At 31.8% G+C, this 23,035-nt stretch overlaps 1 protein-coding gene across 1 annotated transcript; it reads left to right on the top strand.

The window, feature by feature from the left end:
• Positions 1-7,356: 7,356 nt before the first annotated feature.
• Positions 7,357-10,004, top strand: LOC145036526 (U-box domain-containing protein 11-like). Its single transcript, XM_078984986.1, has 4 exons — positions 7,357-7,893; positions 8,123-8,239; positions 8,321-8,632; positions 8,713-10,004. Exons 1-4 carry the CDS (start codon positions 7,579-7,581, stop codon positions 9,793-9,795), a joined length of 1,827 nt encoding a protein of 608 aa, XP_078841112.1. The 5' UTR covers positions 7,357-7,578; the 3' UTR covers positions 9,796-10,004.
• The last annotated feature ends 13,031 nt before the right edge of the window (positions 10,005-23,035 follow it).

Genomic DNA, 23,035 nt, shown 5'->3' with positions numbered 1-23,035 from the left:
TTCATGCAATCTTCCAACTTGTTATTCGTAATTTCGTATTCACGCACCAAGTTGATCCATTAAACCACCTCCTTTTTGACCCCTAGATTTGCAAAAATATTATTAAAATGATGAAAAACATTTAGTTATATAAAAGTTGGTTGATCTAATCATAAGAAAAAAAAATATTATATATATAGTTATGAGTTATGACAAAGCTGCAAAAAAAGTCGATTTGTATTTTTTCAGAAAAAAGTTTTAAATAACTAAATTTTTGGAATGATGGTTATTAATTTATTTTTAGTAAATTTAGTTGTAGTTTTGGTTGATGTCTAAACTAATCTATGGATTTTTTAATATTTTTATAATTATTTAATAGATATTAAAAAGAAATAGCTCCCTCGCTCACTCTCTCTAATTAATTTTTTTTGGAATGATGGTTATTTTCTGGAACGGTTCCATTATGGTGGATGCAGTGACGTTTTTTCTAACATTTGTACCACTATGTAAAATGAAAAATATGTCACCGACAACACCTACTACGAAATGTTGGGTCCGTTCATGATTATTTTTAGTAAATTTAGTTGTAGTTTTGGTTGATGTTTAAACTAATCTATGTTTATGGATTTTTAAATATTTTTATAATAATTTAATAGATATTAAAAAGAAATCTCTCTCTCTCTCTCTCTCTCTATATATATATATATATATATATATATATATATATATATATATATATATATATATATATATATATAAGTTGATGGATTGGATCTTAAAAAATTATCTAAAGAGTCCTCAAAAGAATGTCAGATATTTTTTTAGGTAATACGTTTATTGTAATGTTTTCTCACTTGCTATTCAATGATTTGTGGGCAAAACCTTTGACACATGATGTTGATACAATCTTCACTACCCCTTGTGCCTTTTGAAAGATATATGATGTGTTAGACTGTATGGTACGGGCAATCAAAAAAACTCCGTTGAATTGTGAGGCAAATTTCAGGGGTGGTGTTCCAACTCACAACGTCGTTGTGAGGCAAAATTAAAGAAGAAAACCAGAAGAAATTGGAGAAGAAACGCCCGTTCCACCTGATGGTAACGAGCACGAATTGTAACTTGACAAGAAGCAACGAGAAGGGGGGCGGTGTTCCCTCGTCACGATGGCGTTTCTGATTTTCACCTCAGCAAAGTTGCTTCTCGTGTGTCCCATACCGCGTGCTCTTATGGGTTTTTATGGTGGACCTATTTTTTACTTAATAATATGATAGTATTTTTAGTTTGAACGATTGACCAAAATCGCAAACAATCTTATTGAAAAGAATCACCAATTCAAAAGTTTAGTGGTTTAGATATTTTTCTTGAAAAATTACATACCATATAAAAATCATTTTTGCAGTTTTGTCTATATTTATTTATTTTAATTATTAGGATAACAATATTATGTTTATAGCAAATAAATATTAATGTAAAAAATTCATTATTTATAAATAAGTAAAATTTATTAATAATACCATAAAGTCTTATAATTAATAGACCTTTACTAATTATATTAGTGAGTACGATTAAAAAAACCAGAAAATTGTTCAATTATAAATAGTCAGCGAAGGTAATTGGCGATAGAGTCGTGCCAGAAGCCACCTGATTCCAAGATTAACGACAAATTTCTAAGGACAAATTCCAAAATACGTGTGTGTGTGTGTATATATATATATATATATATATATATATATATATATATATATATATATATATATATATATATATATATATAGGTGTGTTCAATTGAAAAAAATAAAAAATATTGAGAATGAGGGAATCATTATCAGCCACTCATTTTATTCAAGCATAAAAAGACACGGTGACAAACTTGTAAATATGAGAACAACCTTCAATCTCAAATACGTATCTGTAGTTCAAACCCATTCATCGTTCATCATCCAAATTTCTTCTCCAACTTTCAACAATCATCCAGATTTCTTCAATTAAACCATAATCAACATCATCCAGTGCTAATCAATCATCGATCTTCGTTAATAATCAACACGATTCAACATTTAACAACAAAAATTCGTTTTTGGTTCTTTTAATTCAACATTCAATTGTGCTTGAATACGATCAGATCTTCAGTATCTATGATACTATACTCTCAACGTTATTAGATCAGCATCATCGATAATCAACAAAAATCAACTTCATATCATTCATTCAACATTGATTATCAAATAAAACTTGAAAATTGAGGTTAGAAAAATATTAAATCGTTTTTTTTTTTGAAAAATTTCATATAATTCTCTATCAATCTACTCTTTTGTAGATTTAAATAGTCAAAATATCATGTTTCTAACATTTTTAAAAAAGTTAAATTGTATGCACTCCAACTGTTTGATGAAATGCATGAACTAAATTAGCACGTTATATTCATATATGAATATATTTTCTCAGTATATGATTATTAAAACAAAAAACCAAATATGCAAGTCCGTATGTTATTCATATGTGAATAACATATAAAAATTACATATATTTGTGAAAATACTTTGTAATATTCATATGTGAATATACTGTGTAATATTCATATGTGAATATACTGTGTAATATTCATAAGTGAATATATCATCTAATATTCACAAATGAATATACAATGTAGGGCTATGCAAAAAACCGCACAAACCGCCCGCACCACACCAAACATCACCGCATAATGCGGTTTAGAATTTTGCGGTGCGGTTTGCGGTTCATCATTTTATCAAACCGCACTATGCGGTGTGGTTTGCGGTTTGTATTTATAAAACTACGGTTCAAACCACACCGCACCGCATGTTATATATATATATATATATATATATATATATATATATATATATATATACTTTTTTTCTTTATTTTGTTATAACTTCAAATCACGATTTAGAAATGATGTATATAAATATATTTCTTACAATAAACAAATATCTATAACGTAACATTAAATCACTATTAGATCAATTATCTCATGGTTTACAAGAATATATCAATTATAACGGCAATATAAAGCAATAACAATGATATTTACAAAACTATAGTAACATGAGTCACAATTTATTAAAAACGATTTAACTCGAAAATTGTATTTGTTTTTATAAAATGAAAGCAATCATTTTTTTAACCCGATCAGGTTTTTGGTTTTTTGATAGATTTAATGTTAAACAACTCATCAAACCGCATAAACCGCAACTAAACCGCACCGCATCATGCGGTTTTGAACATCTGTGGTGCGGTTTGCGGTTTCTAAAATATTCAAACCGTATATGCGGTGCGGTTTGCGGTTTTGACTTGAAACCGCACCAAACTGCATCGCGCACACCCCTAATACTATGTAATATTCACATTTGATATACCATGTAATATTATGTAATATTCAGATATGAAAATATTATCTAATATTCATAAGTGAATATATCATCTAATATTCACAACTAAATATACTATGTAATATTCATAAGTAAATGAATCGTCTAATATTTAAATATGAATATATTATGTTTATTATATGCTATATTCATATATGAATGATAGTTAAACTGTAAAAAAAAAAAAAAAATTAATCTTAGTTTTTATTCATAATTGAATAACGAATGTACTGTAGTAAAAATCTGATTCATTTTTATTCACTTATGAATTATGATAGCTGAACATATAAAAAAAATAAATTTTTTATTTTATCTTAAAACTATATCAATATATGGATGTCTATTTGTAGAGAATAAAAAATCATGAATTTTGGTATATTTAAAATCATTTTTCGATAAAAATAGTTTCTTAAAAATTAAAAAAATCGAAAAAAGTATTTTTTGTATAGATTAAGGTAATGATTAGCATAGTTTAAGGAAACATGTTTTGTTACATGTCTATTCCTTTCCCATTTCTGCTGGTATGACGGAGGTTTTTACGGCAAAAATAAATGAGTGACTGAAAATGATTCCCTCATTCTCAACCTTTTTTTTTCTCAATTGAACCCTCCTATATATATATATATATATATATATATATATATATATATATATATATATATATATATATATATATATATATATATATATATATAGTCAAGATCAAATAAGAAGGAAATTTTTGGTAGGAAGGTAAGAAGTTTTTTTTCTACATATGTTTTTCACGAACAAACAAAATGAATCATTTGTAAGATGATTCACAAGAAAAAATTCTCAAAAAAACATTTCGATTATTCATTTATATAATGATTTTGTTGTTATTCACTAAAATTGTCATAAAAGTGATTTTTTTCTTAATTTACTTAAAAATGAATCATAAAGATGTTTTTTTGAAAATTTTTTCTTGTGAATCATCTTACCAATGAATCATCTAGTGATTTATTTTTTTTGTTCATAAAAAAAATATGTAGAAAAAAAACTTCTTACCTTCCTACAAAAAAAAATTTCTTACCGGATCTATATATATATATATATATATATATATATATATATATATATATATATATATATATATATATATATATATATATATATATATATATATATATATATATATATATATATATATATATGATCGTATTGGTTGGAATGAGAGATTGACAATTAGATGGAGATTCTTTTCATGTTGCTGATACAGTATAACTAGATATGCATCAAGTTTTATTTTTGTACAAATGTGTTCATGAGAATTGAGATTTAAATATATCTATTTGCATGAAAAGAATTTTGATCGGAGAATAGCATGATGCTACATTTTAATTGTGACCACTGATTTTGTCATTAGGGAGTTTTCGTTTGGTACATGTTTAATGCAATTTGGAATATAGTATCATTATGGATAAGAATGATCCGATCCTACTGTTATTTATGCATCCATTATATTGGTGATTAGATGTCATTATCATATTTATATTTGTATTGAAATTGTATTTTTAAGATAGCATCATAACAACAATTTTTTTTATTATATTTTAAAAGTGAAGAGCGGCACAACCTTCAAACATCATGTGCCGCTACTTTTAGCAGAATTTTAAAAATATAAATTATCTATCTGTTCAAAGGTTATTGTCATAAATTTATCAAACTTGATATCAAACTATCTTCTTTTTTCGTATTTAGGTTCTACTCTGTGACACTTGTTCATCCTACAATCGTAACAACATTTTAGTTTTTAATAGATTTTCTATAACTTATAACAGGAAAAATATATGATGGGTTTAAAGTTTTTTCAGGGAATAATAATAAATTTCATTTTTGGTTGTTGCTCGAAAAATAATGTTTTGTTTTTGGGTAGATTCTTATACGTATTTTACTTTTCTCCATCTTGAAAAACATGTTTCTATGTTTTTTTTAGAATGGTAAATATATGTATGAAATTTAACCCATGAGTTTATTGTTTTCGTAGGCTAGTCCCAACCTGCAATAACATATTTGTATTTGTATGTATTTATGCAATGTAACATTTTATTTTATTTTTTAATCTTAAATTGTGTATTCAATTCCTTTTACAAAATTATCATTCTTTTTTAAAAGAAAAAAAAAATACCTATTTTCCAATTCCATAATATTTATGTTTCAACTTGAGCATCTAAATATACACCATTACACCCAATACGTTTTGCTTAAAGTACCAATGTGAATTTATTTAAAGTCAAACGAAAACGAGTAAAGATTCGACGGTGCATGGACGATGACGTTCTTGGATATCTTTTTTCCTATAAATGGGACAGCTCACAACAATGAAATATTTTGATACATAAAATTAATATATTTAATTCAACTATTTCGCCATATTAGGGGTGACAACTATTGACACGACATGACAAAATAAACGACACGAAACGAAATTGGTACGAAAATTAAATTCGAATTCGTGTTTGTGTTGTGTTCGTGTCAAATGTAAAAAACACGATGTCATGTCGTGTTGTATTCGTGTTCAAAATTCAATACGAAATTGACACGATTTAGCATTTATTTGTCGTGTTTTTCGTGTTTATTGTGTTTTTCGAGTTAGATATGATTAAATATTAATTAAATAAACTAAGTTTTATATTATGTTATCTTTGGCGTGTCGTGTCGTGTTGTCGTTTTTAATTGGTTCGTTTTCATGTTAGTTAAAAAAAAAAACACAATATTGTATCGTATTGTGTTCCTGTTAGAAAAAATCTTTTCGTGTCGTGTCGTGTCAGACAGAAACACGACACGATGATTAGATTTGACACCTCTGCCATATATCACCATAATTATGATAGGAGTAATGTATCTAGTTAAAAATATAAGTGGATGTGTAGATATTTATCTTAAGATGAAAATAATATAAATTTTTAGAGAACCAAAACTATGTTTAGATTTTTCATTTTCCCAAATAACGATTGTTCGACATTTATTATTTTAAATTCCCTTTAATTGTAGCTGAGGATTTTTAAATTTCAAGATATACAAAGAAAATACATTTTTGTTTAAAATAGGATATAGTGGTCATATCTATAATTTATAGCAGAGTAAATTTATTAACAATAAATAATCAAATACAAACTTATAAAATGTGTAGGTTAGAAACTTAAAAAAAAAAAAAAAACTAATTGGACAAAAAAAACGTAGATAATAAATGGTCCATGGCCATGGATTATAGTTCTTATTTGAGCACAAATATATTTAAAATAGAAATTAATAATCATCTTAAAGTAATATTGTTATCTAAATTATTACTTTTGTTTAGCATAATATCGGTATTTGATTATTTTCTTAAAGTTCACATGATCTTAATCTAGTATCGCTCATCAATTTGGACAATGTTTGTACTTAAGTGTTGAATTTAAAATGCTCCAATTGAATTACTTATGAATAAGAGTCAATTAATTATGTATTTTTTACGAATTATACACATTTACAATATGATTTCCTCTGAACTTTAAACTTGTAGCGAAAAGTTTTTGAAAACTTTCGAAAAGAGCTTTGAATAACATTTGGCAAAAGCAGTATACGTGTAAAACTCACCATAAAAACCTTTGTTTATGTGTGTAAGTTTAAAACGTATATTTTAAAATTAAAAATAAATTTATTTTAAAAGCTGTTTTAAGTTTAGTTATAATATTAGGTTGTCTTTAAAAAATTGCGTATTTACTAATTATATAGTTCGTACTATTTTTATTTTAATAAAATCAAAAATTGTAAACAATTAATTGTCGATCACTTTTATATAACTACAAGTTACGTCAACTCATTTCCCTTCTTTGATTACTAATCTAGAACATACGTTTTAAATAATTTCAAAGACATTGTCTAAAATAAGTTGACCAAATTTATGTTTTTGGGTATGATTTGTTAAATATTAAATACATGTTTTGTTGGATAAATACAGCCTAGTTGCCAACAAACTTTTGAATACTTATCGTATTCCTTCATGTAATATTCCCCCTTACAACTGTCTTCTTCTCTTTCACCAAAAACACGCATTTTCTCCTTCAAAAATCATTGCCTACAAAATCAATTTTGATTGATTCCAATTTTCATGAGATTTAACAAATCCTAAGGAGCCAATTCCTCGCTGTTGCTCCTTGAATAGCGGCTGTTCACGGAGGAGGAGAAGAATCCACCACCGCCACCGATGGCCGGCGACGACTCCACCACCATTGTATCCGAAATTCAGTCTCTTCTCCGCCTAGTCCGCGATGTAGCGCGAACCACTGCCACCGGATTCACAGGAGGTTTCAAGAAGGACTGTACAGACCTTTCTAGAAGAGTAGCTTTGTTGTCGTATTTATTGGAAGAAATTAGGGATTTTCAAGGTGATTTGATGCCGTTGGATATGGCGTGTTCTTCGTCATCGTCTCCTTCTTCCTTATCTGAGCTAACCACCGCTCTTCAAGCTGCTAATCGATTGCTTCAATCTGCAGGAAGCTTCGATCACAATATTTCCGCTGTAAGTATATCCACAATTTTGTCGATTCGATGGAGGAAATTTCAGCTAATAGATTCTAAGTTCGTAGTTTAGAAATTGAATGCGTCATAATTACGCTGCATTTAACTTGTTTCTGTTTGACTGAATTTACAAATTTTTTCGATTGAATTAGTCAAGCATATTATCGTATGAGGCTATGAGCCTTCTAGTTTCTTTCTCCTGATAGTCTTCTAATTACTTGTGATTAAAGGAAGGAACAGCCGAGAAATTCGCATGTCAATTCCAAGGTGTCACATGGAAATTGGAAAAAGCGTTAGCTAACTTACCATATGATCGTTTTGACATATCAGAAGAAGTTAAAGAACAAGTAAGATTCAAACATCAAACACTTGTTCATATACATATCTTGCAATGAAATATTATTATTCTCAATCCTTGTGTTTTTTAGGTTGATTTAGTAAGAGTTCAATTGAAAAGAGCAACAGAACGATATGGTGGACAACAAGATCCAATCCTATTATTGGCAACAGAGTCTGATTCTTTTCAAATAATCAACATTCATGATGATGATGATGGAGTTAAATCAAAAGTGGGAAGTTTTACAAATGAAAATCTTCCAAAAGATTTAGAGCTTGTGACTGAATCAACCCTATTAAAAACTACTCATGATGTACAAACTTCTCCTGTGATTCCAGTTGACTTCCTTTGCCCTATTTCACTAGAAATCATCAAAGATCCTGTCATCGTGTCCACAGGGCAGGTATGGCGTATCATAATTTCATAAAATTTCTCCTTTTCTTTTAAATTTATTTGCATCTAATCATTTATATTATGTTACAGACTTATGAGAGATCCTACATACAAAGATGGATCAATGGCGGAAACACAACATGCCCAAAAACGCGCCAAAAACTTCGAAACCTAACTCTTACACCAAACTATGTCTTGAGAAATTTAATCACTCAATGGTGTACAATTCATAAAATTGAACACTCAACTTTGTTACCAAACAGAAGGTTAAAAGACAGCGATGGATCGTTTCTTGATGTAAGCATTGAATCAATCATTCAAAGCCTCTCGAGTCAATCTATTGAAGAACGAAGGGCAGCATTGTCAAAAATCCGATGTTTATCAAAAAGAATCACAGAAAACCGAATGATTATCGCTGAATCAGGAGGGATTCCGATTCTCGTTGGGTTATTAACATCCGAAGATGTCACCACACAAGAACACGCAGTGACATCGATTTTAAACCTCTCGATATACGACAACAACAGAGGATTAATAATGCTAGAAAACGCAGTACCTTCTCTTGTTCAACTTCTCAAATCCGGAACCATGGAAACACGAGAAAACGCCGCCGCGACGCTTTTCAGCTTATCGCTCTCCGACGAAAACAAGATCGTAATCGGCGGATCCGGTGCGATTCCGGCGTTGGTTGATTTACTTGAGAACGGGAGTAGAAGAGGGAAGAACGACGCTGCGACGGCGTTGTTTAATCTCTGTATTTATCAAGGAAATAAAGGGAGGGCGGTTAGGGCTGGGATTGTTTCGGTGCTGCTTAAAATGTTGACGGATGTGAATAGCGCCATGGTTGATGAAGCTTTGACTTTACTTTCGATTCTTGCTAGCCACAACGAAGCTAAATCGGCTATGGTGAGAGCTCAAATTATTCCTAATTTGATTGATTTTGTAAAATCCGGGATTCCGAGAAACAAGGAGAACGCTGCTTCGATTTTGCTTTCGTTGTGTAAGCGAGACGATGAGAATATTGGGTGTGTGATCAGACTTGAGGCATTGACGCCATTGATGGAGCTTGCTGATAATGGTAGTGAGCGAGGTAGACGAAAGGCTAACTTGTTGTTGGGACATATTGAAAGGTTTCGACAAAATCTGGAACATTTACAAGTACGCGTTGACTGACTTATTTATCTCATTTTTTATTTCTTTACACGATTCTTTAGTTGAAGAAAAACCAAAGAGGTGAAGCAACTTCTTGTGCTTTTCTTTGTGTATTCTTGTTGGTCAATAGTTGATTTGATATTTGTTATTATTTGGTTGATATAGAGTATAGAGGATAACATTTGTGTTTGTTTAAAAATTAATTAATACCCAAGTTTGTAGTTTATGCACAGTTTTTTTTTTAACCGGTAATCTAATCTATACCTAAACTAATAATATTTATTCTATCTATCCATCACGAAACTTGAACCCTCCACCTCAAAGAGGAAGGGTACCACCTGATACCGCTGGGATACACAGTTGATTGGTGTTGTTATGTTGTATATTAACCTAATCATAAATCATCAAATTATTATTAGGAATCAATTTCATCTTTCCATGTTTATTGACTTTATTCCCTCTCTCTACATTTTCATATGTGGAGATTCTTTCTGAAAGTTGGAGGTGGACAAAAGCCGGGCCTAATTAGGTCTTAACGGGTTATAATTAGTCATGGTTTTATTGTTTTAAGCAAAACTATTTTGTAACATTTTCGGATTCAAACTGTTTTCAGTAAAAAAAGAAAAAAGTGGAACTTTTGAACAATTTAAAATCAATCTAAGAAAATCCTGTTATAGCCCGGTTTTTTTAAACATGCTTTCTATTTGGTAAAAATATGGTTAATCCAGTTGGTTCGGATAAATCCGTCGAGTTTACAAAAACTCGATTGTTCCTCAAGCCAGTTTCGTGTTGTTTTCAGTTCGAATGCAGATAACTAATTTTATGTCTATCTTTAACCGATCATCGTGTAATTATTTGTAAGTCTTAAGTTATGTTTGACAAACTATATAAAAACAACATGAAACTATTTGATAAGCTAGCTGAGAAATATAAAACAACATAAAAAGTCATGTACGAAAATGATTCAATATTATAAGATAAATATGTAAATCATCAAATTAAATTAAAGAAAATAAAAAATAACATTTACCCGATTATTTGTGTTTAAGTGAAATTTGGTGCATCCCATGTCGTAATTGAAATATCATCACAAATTTTTCACATCTCATGTCGTGACTGTCGAATATTATTATGACAAAATCTTAAATGATTATCTTGTTCATCTGTGGGCATATAATTATGTTGTTGAACAATGTTGATATTCATCTATCAAGTCATTTATTCAAATAATGTATGAAGGGTAAATGTCGTCATTTTCCACCTTTGTTCTAGGGGTGAGCGTTTGGACCGGACCGGTTACGGAGAATATTGTGGACCATGGACCAGACCGGATGAGTCGTGTCCGGGTTCAGGTCCAGGTTTTGCGGTTCTTGGACCAGTTCGGATCGGTAAGAATTTAACACAAACATAAATATATTGTCATCTAAATCTAACATGTTTACCAACTAACATATATATCAAGTTACCAACAAAAGTTAACACTCTTAAGTACTTAACATAAACATACAAAAGTAATTAGCGTAACACCAAAAATCATAGTTTAAATTTTAAAATCAATCCAACTAACAAACATCATAATCTAATCTTCTATTGGCTTTCTTCCCATATCATTATCCTTTAAATGTAACATGTTTAAAGCTTGTGTAATCTCTACATAAACATAAAATGAAAATGTTGTTAGAATTTAATAAAAAGTAATGATTGTATAAAAAAAAAACGAGTATATATTTTTTACCCAAAACTATATCACCATCCATCAAGATGTCGTCAACGTTGTCAATTATTGGATTTGTAGACTTTCTCACCCAATCTTGAGTGTCTGACAAAGCTTCAATTATAAACGTCGATAAACTAGTTTGATACTCACTTACAATTCTACAACATATGATAAACGTGGACTCAGACGCCACCCTTGAGATTTGTATCGCCAATATGTAAGAGTTAAATTGTAACTACATTAATTTATAAAGAAACTATGTAACACTAAAAAAAGAGTAATCACCTTTTGCCATCTGAGCAACTGTCGGGAACCTAATCGCGTTTACTCTTCACCAACCGAGAATTGAAAAATATTTTTTTTATAATTAACTATAGCTCTTTCAAATAGGTTCGTAACTCATTATCCATTGGATCTGGTACTCTAACAAGGTCCCTTTCATATTATTTATCTGTTAAAGATACATAAAATTCAGAAGTACAGTCTAAAATAATTGTTGAAAAACTAAAATATTTCAGCTTTGTTATTCTAACTTTAATTGATTGTAAATCATTGAATATAAGATGAAAAATAACAAAATTGTAGTCTAAAATCATCAACAAACTCTAAATTATACGTTTAAAAAAACCGTATGTCAATCCAACTAAAAACGAATGAGATATGTTTGTTTAAACAATTTTACAAAATACATAATTTTAATTTATTGTTGAAAAACTGAAATATTTCAGCTTTGATATCCCAACTTTGATTGATTGTAACTCATTGGATATAACACCAAAAAAAACAAAATTATAGTCTAAAATCATCTAGAAACTCTAAATTACTCGTTAGAAAAAACCGCATGTCAATCTGACTTAAAACGAATGAGATATGCTGGTTTAAACAATTTTACATAATACAAAATTCAATTTATTGCTGAAGAGCTAAAATTTTCAGCTTTGATATCCCAACTTTGATTGATTCTAACTGATTGAATGTAACACCAAAAACAACAAAATTATAGCTAAAATCAACTACAAACTCTAAATTATAAGCTGAAAAAACCGCATATCAATCCGATTTAAAACGAACGAGATATGTTTGTTTAAAAATTTAACTTTATTTTTATAAATAAGTCAGTCCAACCGGTTTTTACCCGAAACCGGACAGGTAAAAAAACCGGACCGGAACGCCCTCAAATCCTAGAATTGAGAACCGATCTGGGGGTCCAAAAAAACGGTTTAGTCTGGTCCGATCTACATGTCAAAATGCTCACCCCTACTCTGTTCTATATTTTCCAATTGGCATCTATTCAATATTGTTCACCTCTTTTTTCAACACTCCCAACGAGCTTTCAGTTGAACTTCGAAAAAATGAATGTGCACGATTGAAAGCCTCTTGGGCATTAGTAGTAAACACATGTTCAAACTGTGACTATGATATATGAGATGTGGATATGATGTAAAATATCATTTTGGGTTAGGCTATCATTTGTCTACTATGTAATATTTTTCTATATGAATAGATGAGATTGATTTATATAGTAATACCAATATGTAGTTTCATATGTGTATAGTTTCGATCAACTGAATGAAACAATCAAGAAAATCAAAAGAATGCATACATGATGATGGTAAACAAGACTTCAACGATGCCTTCTTTATAAAAATTAGTACGGTGCTGTGTTTCTCTAACATAAATCAATAACATTGATAATGAATCGATTTATAGAAATTAATGGTGGAGGGAGAATATTCTTGCGGTTTAGAGGGGAATTGGATCAGATATATAATAATTTGGGATAATCACGTTGTTGATTGTTTGATATTGTACCTATCTCTTAGCTATTTTTAAAGGGCATAACTGGGAAAACATAAAAAGCTCCTTCAAACATTCATTGGAGTATCTTATCAACTATTTTTTTGGCTTGACAAACATGACAATCCCAAAAGGCTCGAAAAATAATCTAGTTGTGGTGTGTCAAACACAACCTATAACACCCAAAATCCAGAGCTCCAATAAAAGAAAGAAAAACCCCAGGTCAAGAGGTCTAATCGTCAAGTCCAAGGGGGTGGCTCGACGAGTAGGAGTGAGTTTTTGTGACGCGGGTTAAGTGACCTACTCGGTGAGTTGGAGGACCAACTCGGCGAGTTGGTCTGGGTTTGGAAAACCCTAAATTCGGGCTTTTGACCCCTATTTAAGTATCTTATTCTCCTCTCATTAGCCTCATTTCGAACCTACACTACCCAAACCCTAAACCACGGAGATTTATTGCCTTCCATGAGCTTGTGAGCCATCTTTGAGCGTTCTTGAGTGTTTTGAAGCTTGAAGAAGAAGGAGAAAATTTGGGTGTTCAAGAGAGGGATTGTAGATCCAAAAAAAAACTCTTCATCCTCTTCATATTCTGTAAGAAAGTTCCAACCTCGATTATTATGCACTTAGATCTCTTCATCCTCCTTTGTGAGGGATTTTGGTCCCAGAACCCTAGCATGTGAGAAATGGATGTCCCAAAGGCTTAGGTTTTCAGATCTAGAACCATTAAGGGTTTTTATAGCATAAAGGTGCAAGCTTTATGCCATAGGAATCCCCATGCAAGCAAAGGAGTAATCTTTTGGCCTTTTTAGCTCAAAAGGCCATGCATGGAAGGAAAAAGCCAGAAGTTTGCATGGCTATGAGATGTTTGGGTCCAGATCTATGTTTGGGTGCAATGGATTAGTTTATAGTTGTCTTATGGACCAAAATCTAGGTCCTTAAGAGTTAGGGATGGAGTGAAATCCTTCAAGCAAGCATATTTTTGGGTAAAGTTGGAAACTTTCCCCTTCTAAGGTCATTTCCAAGGTGTATTCGAAGTTTGGAGTTGGGATCTGAAGCATAAGGGCGTAACCCATTAAGTTAGCTCATCAGACTGAGGGACTCTGCGAGTCAGGGAGGGACTCCACAAGTCGAGGTGGTTTGTCCCGATTTTGTATGCATGAACTCAACAAGTCCAAGGAGTGACTCGACGAGTTGATGGGATAAGTCGCGACCTTGAGTGGCCAGGGAGCTCGACAAGTCAGGGGTTGACTCGACGAGTTGGGTTACTAATTCAGGATCATTAATTTTGGAACTCGACGTGTTGATGGAAAATCGGTGCGTTTTTTACCGTTGACTTTGACCTTGTCCAGAGTTGACCTAGCTTGACCTTTGAGGGTATTTTTGGTCTAAGTGTTATTTTGGTATTGATAGCACAGGGAGACGAAGGAGTAGCAGTTTGGGATTCGTCGGTTAGCACTCAGTGGAGTATCAGCAGTACGACCTGAGTCTCCTCACTGTTTATATGGGTCGAAGGCACCAATGTCGACCCATATGGTTTATGTATGATAGGAAGACCCAGGGATTAGCCTTAGACAATATGTATGAAAGACCAGGAGGTGGTTTCTGGCACCTTATATGTTATTATGTATGGTAGGAAGACCCGGGGGTTAGCCCTAGGCATTATGTATGAAAGAACAGGAGGTGGCTCTGATGCGTGCAATAAGCTACACCTAATTTTATATTTATAACCTAAGTAACTCAACTAACTAAATTGCACCTAGGCAGTGTACTTAGTCAAATTATAGAATAGTGCCTTTAACCCACAAGTACAATGAGGAAAACTCACCTCACAATTCGAAAATATAGTTGAACAAGTCACTGCTCCATGCTGCCTCTACCAGTCACATATACAATAAACAGTAGTCTAGTCTCAAAACTATTTCCCAAAATACCCAAAATTCCCTTAAGTCAATCTTGGTCAAACCCCAGGTTAAAGATCAAAGCCAGTAAGACAAAAAGTCAAAGACAGTCAAACTAACTGAGTACGCCCAACGTACTCAGTCTCTAAGTTGAGCGTAGTTGAGACTTAGCCAAAAAAACACGAGAATCTAACCTAGTACGTGCAACATACCCTTTGGCAAACCCAACGTACTTTGTCTAAATTGTATTCTCCTCATTAATTTCACAAGTACTTTCCATCCAAACTAAGATCTAGCCCCAAAACATTGTCTTCAGTCATAAAATTTCCACCTTTATGACTTTCCTTGGCCAGAAAAATGTCCAAAATCTAAAACCCTAACTTATTAATCCATTAAGACATCATAACTCTTTCATGGAAGGTAGAAGGACCAACATCACATTTTTATTGTTTCTAATAGCTACATAATGGATAAAGTTTCCAACTTTATCCATTAGGATGATCCAAACAACCAAGATCTAGTCTTTAAGTCTCAAAGGGACCAAAAAAGCATCTTTCTTAACTTAATCCATTAAGTCCAAGTCTCCAACCTTCATATCTAAATCAATATGATATTTAGATGCATAAAGTTTCCAGCTTTATCCATAACAAGTTCACAAACTTTCAAGATCTAAACTTTATGCACCAAAGTGAGCAAAAAGCTCATAAAACCCAAAATTAGCAAGATCTAGCAAATGCATCATCAAGATTCAAGTTTTATACCTTCTGGAGTTAAGAAAAACAATATAGGCTCTAGATCCAAAAGCTTGAGCTTCAACAATCAACAAAGTTGAACTTCTCTTTCATCCAAAATGCACTCAAAACATTTAAAAAGGCTCAAGATTTGCTCTAGGGGGTTAGGGTTTCGAGTTAGAGGCTCAAGAGGGTGGAGGTTGATGTGAAGGACCACAAGGCTTTATAGTCCTTAAATATGGCTCAAAACCACGAAAATAGGGTTTTTACTCTGTGGCAGTACATCCAGCGTAACGCCCTAAAAACACGACTTCCTTAGCTAGTACGCCCAAAGTACTCCTAGTGTACGCCCAACATACTACTAGACATTGTTCTTCTAACTTAACTTTAAACAACAATAACTTCTTCATTCCAATTCCGTATTCGACGATCTTTATATCCACGGAAAGGCATCGACGAGCTCTAAAACTCTATCTTGATAACTATGACTAAAAGCATATTAAACTAAAATCCTTAATTTATACACGAAGCTCGAAACATGATGTTATATAGATGTTCCATCTCACCTGCCACCGCAACCACCGCCGGCCGCTGACCCATCAACTGATAAGGACCAAATAGTTACTGAATTGCGAAACGATGTATGTCAGTTGAAAAATGAGCTTAGTGAATGTCGCGAGCAGTTGAGGTCATGTGATGAGCGTTTAGCATAGCATGAGGTTATTTTAGCCAATCTTCTAAAAATTATCAATAACAATCCCGGAGACGATTTTGGTATTATGGGACCATGATTACATGTCAAACACACCCAAAAAGCCGTTGCATGATGGCCCTGAGCAACCGTCTCCATTTATTCATTAGTCGAATGTAAAAGAGATTTTGTTCGATCAATACAAAACGCCCTAGCTAGCACTTGGGCATTCTATTCGCCAAAAAGTTATGTTTTTATGGTATAAGTCCAAATGGATACAAATGAAGAGGAAATGTGTTATATGACAACAACAAGCACCGTTGGATAATCTCTTAAAACCTGCCACACACCCTCTTTATAAACAAAAGGATGGTTCAGTGTTGTTTTACTCACCGTTTTTTAATTGCTATTCCGACGATTGAATTTTGGGCACGCTTATATGCAGATAGTCACACAGGGTGGTTGGAATGTAACGTAAGTAACATTATTAGCCTGCTCATTTACATACTACGCTTCTACTAACAACACTCAACTACAAATATTTTAAATTGGAATAACATCATGTCGTGGATCTCATTACTAGTAGAGCGTAGACATGATGACGCTCGGTGGACGGTTGTACCGACAACTTTCAACACTAATACATTTGATTGGAGTGATATGGCTGACGGATCCTTTTACCCAGTTTGGGCAAAATATGATACGGTATAATCGTGTTTAGATTACATTCCCTAAGTATATATGTACCATGATGTTATTTGATATTTAATTATTTCTAACTTTTTTTTTTGTAACTTTACACTTCAATCAATATACCAATTGCTCACTGGTTTTTGGATGCTTTGAATTTGAAAACATTCCAAGTGACAAGATACGCTAGTCATTAGAAGAGCGGCTACTTTTCCGAAACCAATGATTGGTATATCAGTATGTGAGCTCACATCCATAAACTGCTAGTTGGTATCAACAATCGGGGTACCGAACCAAGTGTTTTAATCTCACTTGAGAGTTTCAACACGACTCTTGAAAAGGCGCCCCAAGTACCACAATAGATTGAAAGTAGAGGGGATTGTATAATGTTTTTGTGTTGGTTCCTAGAAGCGTTAATCATTGGGAAGTCGTATTCTATAGACGGTCAAAGCGGTCCATGGGCTATGTCATATCGTAAACGATTGAAGAAAATATTTTGGGATACAAGGAATAAGATGATTTGAAAATTATAATATAAGATGTAATATTATTTCAAACTAATACCTATAGTTTATTTATTTGGTTTTTGTTGATTTTAGGACTACCGGTTCTATTTTCGACATTATATAAGCAAAACCTTCTAAAAAAAAAAAAAAAAAAATACACGAATGCCGGTCCAAAATAATGAGGCCACATGTTACACGAAAAAATAAAAGGTTAAATGTATTCCAGATCCATGGTCCGGAATCGCACTCCGAAAATCCAAAGACCGCTTCAAAACAATGTGTTTCGGACAATATGGTTACTTTATGAAAAATTAAAAAAAAAACTTTTTGTTATTTTTGTGAAATATATCGTTCATAAAGGTTAGATTACTCAATTTCCCTAAAAAAACTTAATTATTTAACGTCCAAGTAAAACCAAAATAAAATCAAAGGAACTATGGTCAATATTAAATTTAAAATAAAAAACTTGATTTAAGAAAAAAAAACACATAATAATATACACAAAAATTGTAATTGATTTTTTTTTTCTAAATTTCTTTTGATTAAAAGTGAGATTTTATTTTATTTATGAAAAAATCATACGTTAAAATTTGTAATGTTTTCTAAAAAAAACAATATAAATTTAATCTAAATCTTTTGGGCATGTTCAGACACACATCATTTGGAAGCTTTTAAAACATCGTTCGACCACAGGAACGTTTAACTTTTAACCTAAATAAATCGTTCCAAAATCAAACACTATCTGCTACTCGTTATTCGTTTCCCGTTATCTCAATATCGTTTTGTAATTAAATACTTTTTCACCCACAATCTTTTAATAATACTAATATTTGAATTTTAAAAATACTATTATGTTAGTTTGTATTGGGCTTCAAAAATATTTGATTAGCTTGAATTGTTCGTCAAAGAATGAAAGATTCCCGGCCATGGCAAATCCTTCCCGAAATTCGCTGAAAATATCATATAAAAAATCAGGGAACGAGCTATAGAAATTCGCCAGAATTAGATCAATGTTCGGTTGTATGGGGTACAATGCGTATTTGTCATAGTTCGATTCCGATGGGGGGCGACGACGACTCCACCGCAACTATGCAGGCAATTCAGTCATCAGTCTCTTCTCCACCTAGTCCACGATGAAGCACGGACCTCCGCCACCGGATTCAATGGACGCTTCAAGAAGGAGTGCACGGACCTTTCCAGAATAGTCGCCTTGTTGTCGCATTTTGGGGAAGAAATTTGGGATTTTCAAGCTGATAGTGGGCCCTTGCATTTGGCGTGTTTTTCGTCATCGTTTTTGTCTTCCATATCTCAACTAACGGCAGCTCTTACAGCTGCTAAAATGTTGCTTCAGTCTGCAGGAACCATCGATCACGATACTTTCCCTGTAAGTTTATCCATTCGTTAATTAACTTAATTTTGTATAGTTTAGAAATTGAGTGTAAATCGATCGATTATTTTTTTATCTGATTTAATTTACATTCATCGACATATAATTACAGAAAACAGAAGCCCTAGAATTCCCTTCTCAATTCCATAGTGTTACCTGCATCTAATCTTTGTGTAGTATGTTACAGACTTATGAGAGATCATGCATAGAAAGATGGATCAATCGTGGGAATACAACATGCCCAAAAACTTAAAAACCTGGATCTTACTCCAAACTGTGAGTTGAGAAGTTTGATAGCTCAGTGGTGTAAAGATCATGATGTTGAAAAACCAAGGACTAAGGGCATGCGACATTATCATCATGTGCATATGTTTTGACTTAATTTTCTTACTTTGGTTTATTATCACACTTTTATTTTATTAAGAAATTTTTAAATGATATTGTTTTTCATTTAGATAAGACTTTTTATTTAGTGACTTTTGTAGTGTAGACCATTACGTAGAATAATTTTGATCTATTTTTGGATCAACATTATTATATACATTGCGATTATCATATTTCTAACCTTTTGGATAAATAGATACGGATTTAGGGGGTGTTTGGGATTGCCGTTGAAAATAGCTTATTTGCTTATTGGCTTTTTGAAAAGCTAATAAGCCAAAAAAAGTGTTTGGCAAACTCAAAAGCACTTTTCAGAATGGTTTTTCTATAGGCTTCAATAAGCACTTTTTAATAAGCATGGAAAACGTGGTTTTTTGAAACTGCTTATGACTTTTCAGCCAAAATAACTTCAAAAAGCACTTTTTAAGCCAAACACTTTTTAACTTATTGACTTATTGACTTTTTCACTGTAAAAGCTTATCCAAACACTTTTTAAAAAACTCTTTTTACCACCACTATAAGCAAATAAGCACTTTTATCTAAAAACACTTTTCTAGTTAAAAAAGCACTCCCAAACACCCTCTTAGTATATTTTGGTATGAGATGGAATGTAAACAAATGCGATATGAAACGCTCCATTGCTTATTTATTTATTTATGGGAAAATTCGTGAAATGACCAAAAAGGAAGGGTTGTTTGAAGAAAATAACCAAGAATAGAAGTTTTCGAAAAATGACCATAACTTTTGTAGAGATGGCCCTCTGAGGAAATGACATGGTGGGGAAAAAGACAAAAAAGATTATAAAATTTTAATTATGTCTATGGTTCATTGTTTCATAGAGATGCTCTGTGCGAATCTGTTCTTCAGAGATTAATCCTCTGATGAATTGTTATTTGCTAAAACATGGACTATGTTGACTAAGGGGTTGTCTGTTTTTTTGAAGCAAAAATCTATAAAGTTTGCAGATCACTTCTGCAACCCTCTACAGTAGAAAAGGTGGCCCAAACGGTTGCAGATTGTAATTAGGCCTGACAATGGAGTAGGTTTGGATTGGATTAGCCTTGATCCAAACCCGTTAAGCAATTTTCAAATGATAATCCAAACCCGACCCGTAACCAACATGGTTTTGAATGATTAAACTCGATCCTTATCCACCGGATCAACAGATTTCAATCCTTTTACCCGATCCATTTATAATATTAAGTTTAGGCTTAATTATTCATTAAAACACATATAACATGATCACTAAAACCAAACAACATTCACTCCAAAACAAACATCAGTTATAGCTATATAAATAACTTTTCCAATGTATTATGATGTGGAATGTCGATCACTCGGTTATAGCCTTTTCTTTTTCTTCTTTGAATCTTGACTAAAAATCTTTTATTCTTGCTCTTGAGTCTTGATTGTGGAATGTCGATTTCATAGTCAATTTCAAAAGATTATAGAGTCGATTATATAAGAAGTCGACTTCAATCGGCAATTTGGATTAAGAACTGAACTGGAAAGTTGAAGTAGAACGTCTAACAATCTAACTCATTGACTCCTATATGTGAAGATTAATAAATGCATTATTAGTTATAAATAATTAATTTAGATTTCAAAATTTTATATAGGGTGGGTCATAAACGGATCGGATTGATAGTAATCCATACCCGACCCTTTTAATAAAATGGTTAATGGGTATAGGTCGCTAACGGGTAAACGAATCATAAAATATGGTCCAAATCCATTAATTATACACGGGTTTGGATCGGATCAGGGTCAAAACCCGCCCCGTTATCAGGTCTAATTGTAATAAGAAGCGTGTTTGTTTTTTTTAACATCTGCATGCTACTGCAGATATTAAAAAGTTAAAATAACTGATTTTATAATCCGAAAATAGTTTTTTAATACCAAAAATTTAATAATGTATAACATTTCGGCAAGAATTTATGATATTTCAGCAAAATAATGATATTTTAACAAAAAAAAAGATATTTTAGCATAAAATAATGATATTTCATCAACAAATTATTCAATATAAAAAGAAAAAAGAAAAAAAATTCAACAAGAATAAAGAAAAAAAACGAAAAAAAAATGTGAAATAAGATTTTATCAATATATAATCAATGTTTTAGCAAGAAAAAAGAAAAAGATGAGGTTGGAAGAGGCAAAACAAGTGTCGCCTCAAAAAGAAAACGCGTAGAGGTTTTTTAATCCGAAGACTTCTAAAAAACAAACAACTGTAAGATAAAAATTGTTGCGCGTGTGGTGCGCCGCGCAACAATAAAAGGTTTGAAGATGTTTTTTTTTTTCCTGAAAACAAACAGCACCTAAGTCGTCGAAAAAAATAAACTTAGAAACATAATTTTATAGTTTAAATTGTTATTTTGAATCAATGATATGTGTTAAATGTTGATACCTCATTAGATTTAGAAAAAAACAAATACCAAAATCGTTATTAGGTCATGTTTTAACGAAGAACAATTCCTGAAAAGAGTACCTCTAAAAAAAAATCCACAAAGGGTATTTCTGTGGAACGATTCACCCTCTGCAGAATTAAAATTTTAGAATTTTTGTCTTTTTCCCCGCAACGTCATTTCCATAAAGAGTTTTCTTGTTCCTTAGAACTAAAGGACTTCCGCGGAAGCCCTCTCTACGGAAGTCGTGGTCATTTTTCAAAAACTCCTAATTATTTGTCATTTTCTTCCAATAGCCATTCCTTTTGGTTATTTCACAAATTTTCCCTTTATTTATTTTTGTATTTCACCCATAGAGATGAATTGTTTTTAGAAGTCTAACTCCTAATTAGAAAATAAATAAATTAAAGTATAATGTGATAATTGAGTATATGTTTTACAATAAAATGATTAACAAGAAAAATTTGAAAAATACACGATACTATAATATACGAATAATGAAGGTATGTTGATAGTTCTTGCATTTAGCCCTTTAAAATAGGTTAAATTTCGTATATGTCTTTAATAATATATATATATATATATATATATATATATATATATATATATATATATATATATATATATATATATATATATATATATATATATTACAAATGACCATCCTCGTTCTTCCCTTGCTCTGAACTCAAAATAATGTACTTTACTAATTACAAAAAACCCACCAAAAATGAGAGTTTAAGTAGAAAATTTCAATCTTGAGTAGTTGGTTATGAGTCGATCCAAAGCATCTTTTATACAAACAAAAAAAAAAAATCTTTTGAATTTCTCAAAACCAAGGAACGAAAGTGTGAAAAAAAAAAATGGAACCTGTAAAAGCTTAGGGTTGGTGGGGGATAGTGGTGAGCAAAAACCAAAATCAAGCTTGTGAACCTGTTTAACCTAAAACCATAATCGATGGTTGTAGGGATTTCTCGAGTTTCTTGTTGGAAAGTGAAACCCAAAGCAAAGGAAAAAGGAGATGATTAATTGCAAATAGAGACGGATGCAAAGGAAGAACG

The sequence above is a fragment of the Lactuca saligna genome, chromosome 3, assembly GCF_052625555.1.
Source record: "Lactuca saligna cultivar CGN05327 chromosome 3, ASM5262555v1, whole genome shotgun sequence".
Lineage (NCBI taxonomy): Eukaryota > Viridiplantae > Streptophyta > Magnoliopsida > Asterales > Asteraceae > Lactuca > Lactuca saligna.
The sequence above is the reverse complement of the archived record's forward strand: the minus strand, read 5'-3'. Positions and strand labels throughout refer to the sequence as shown.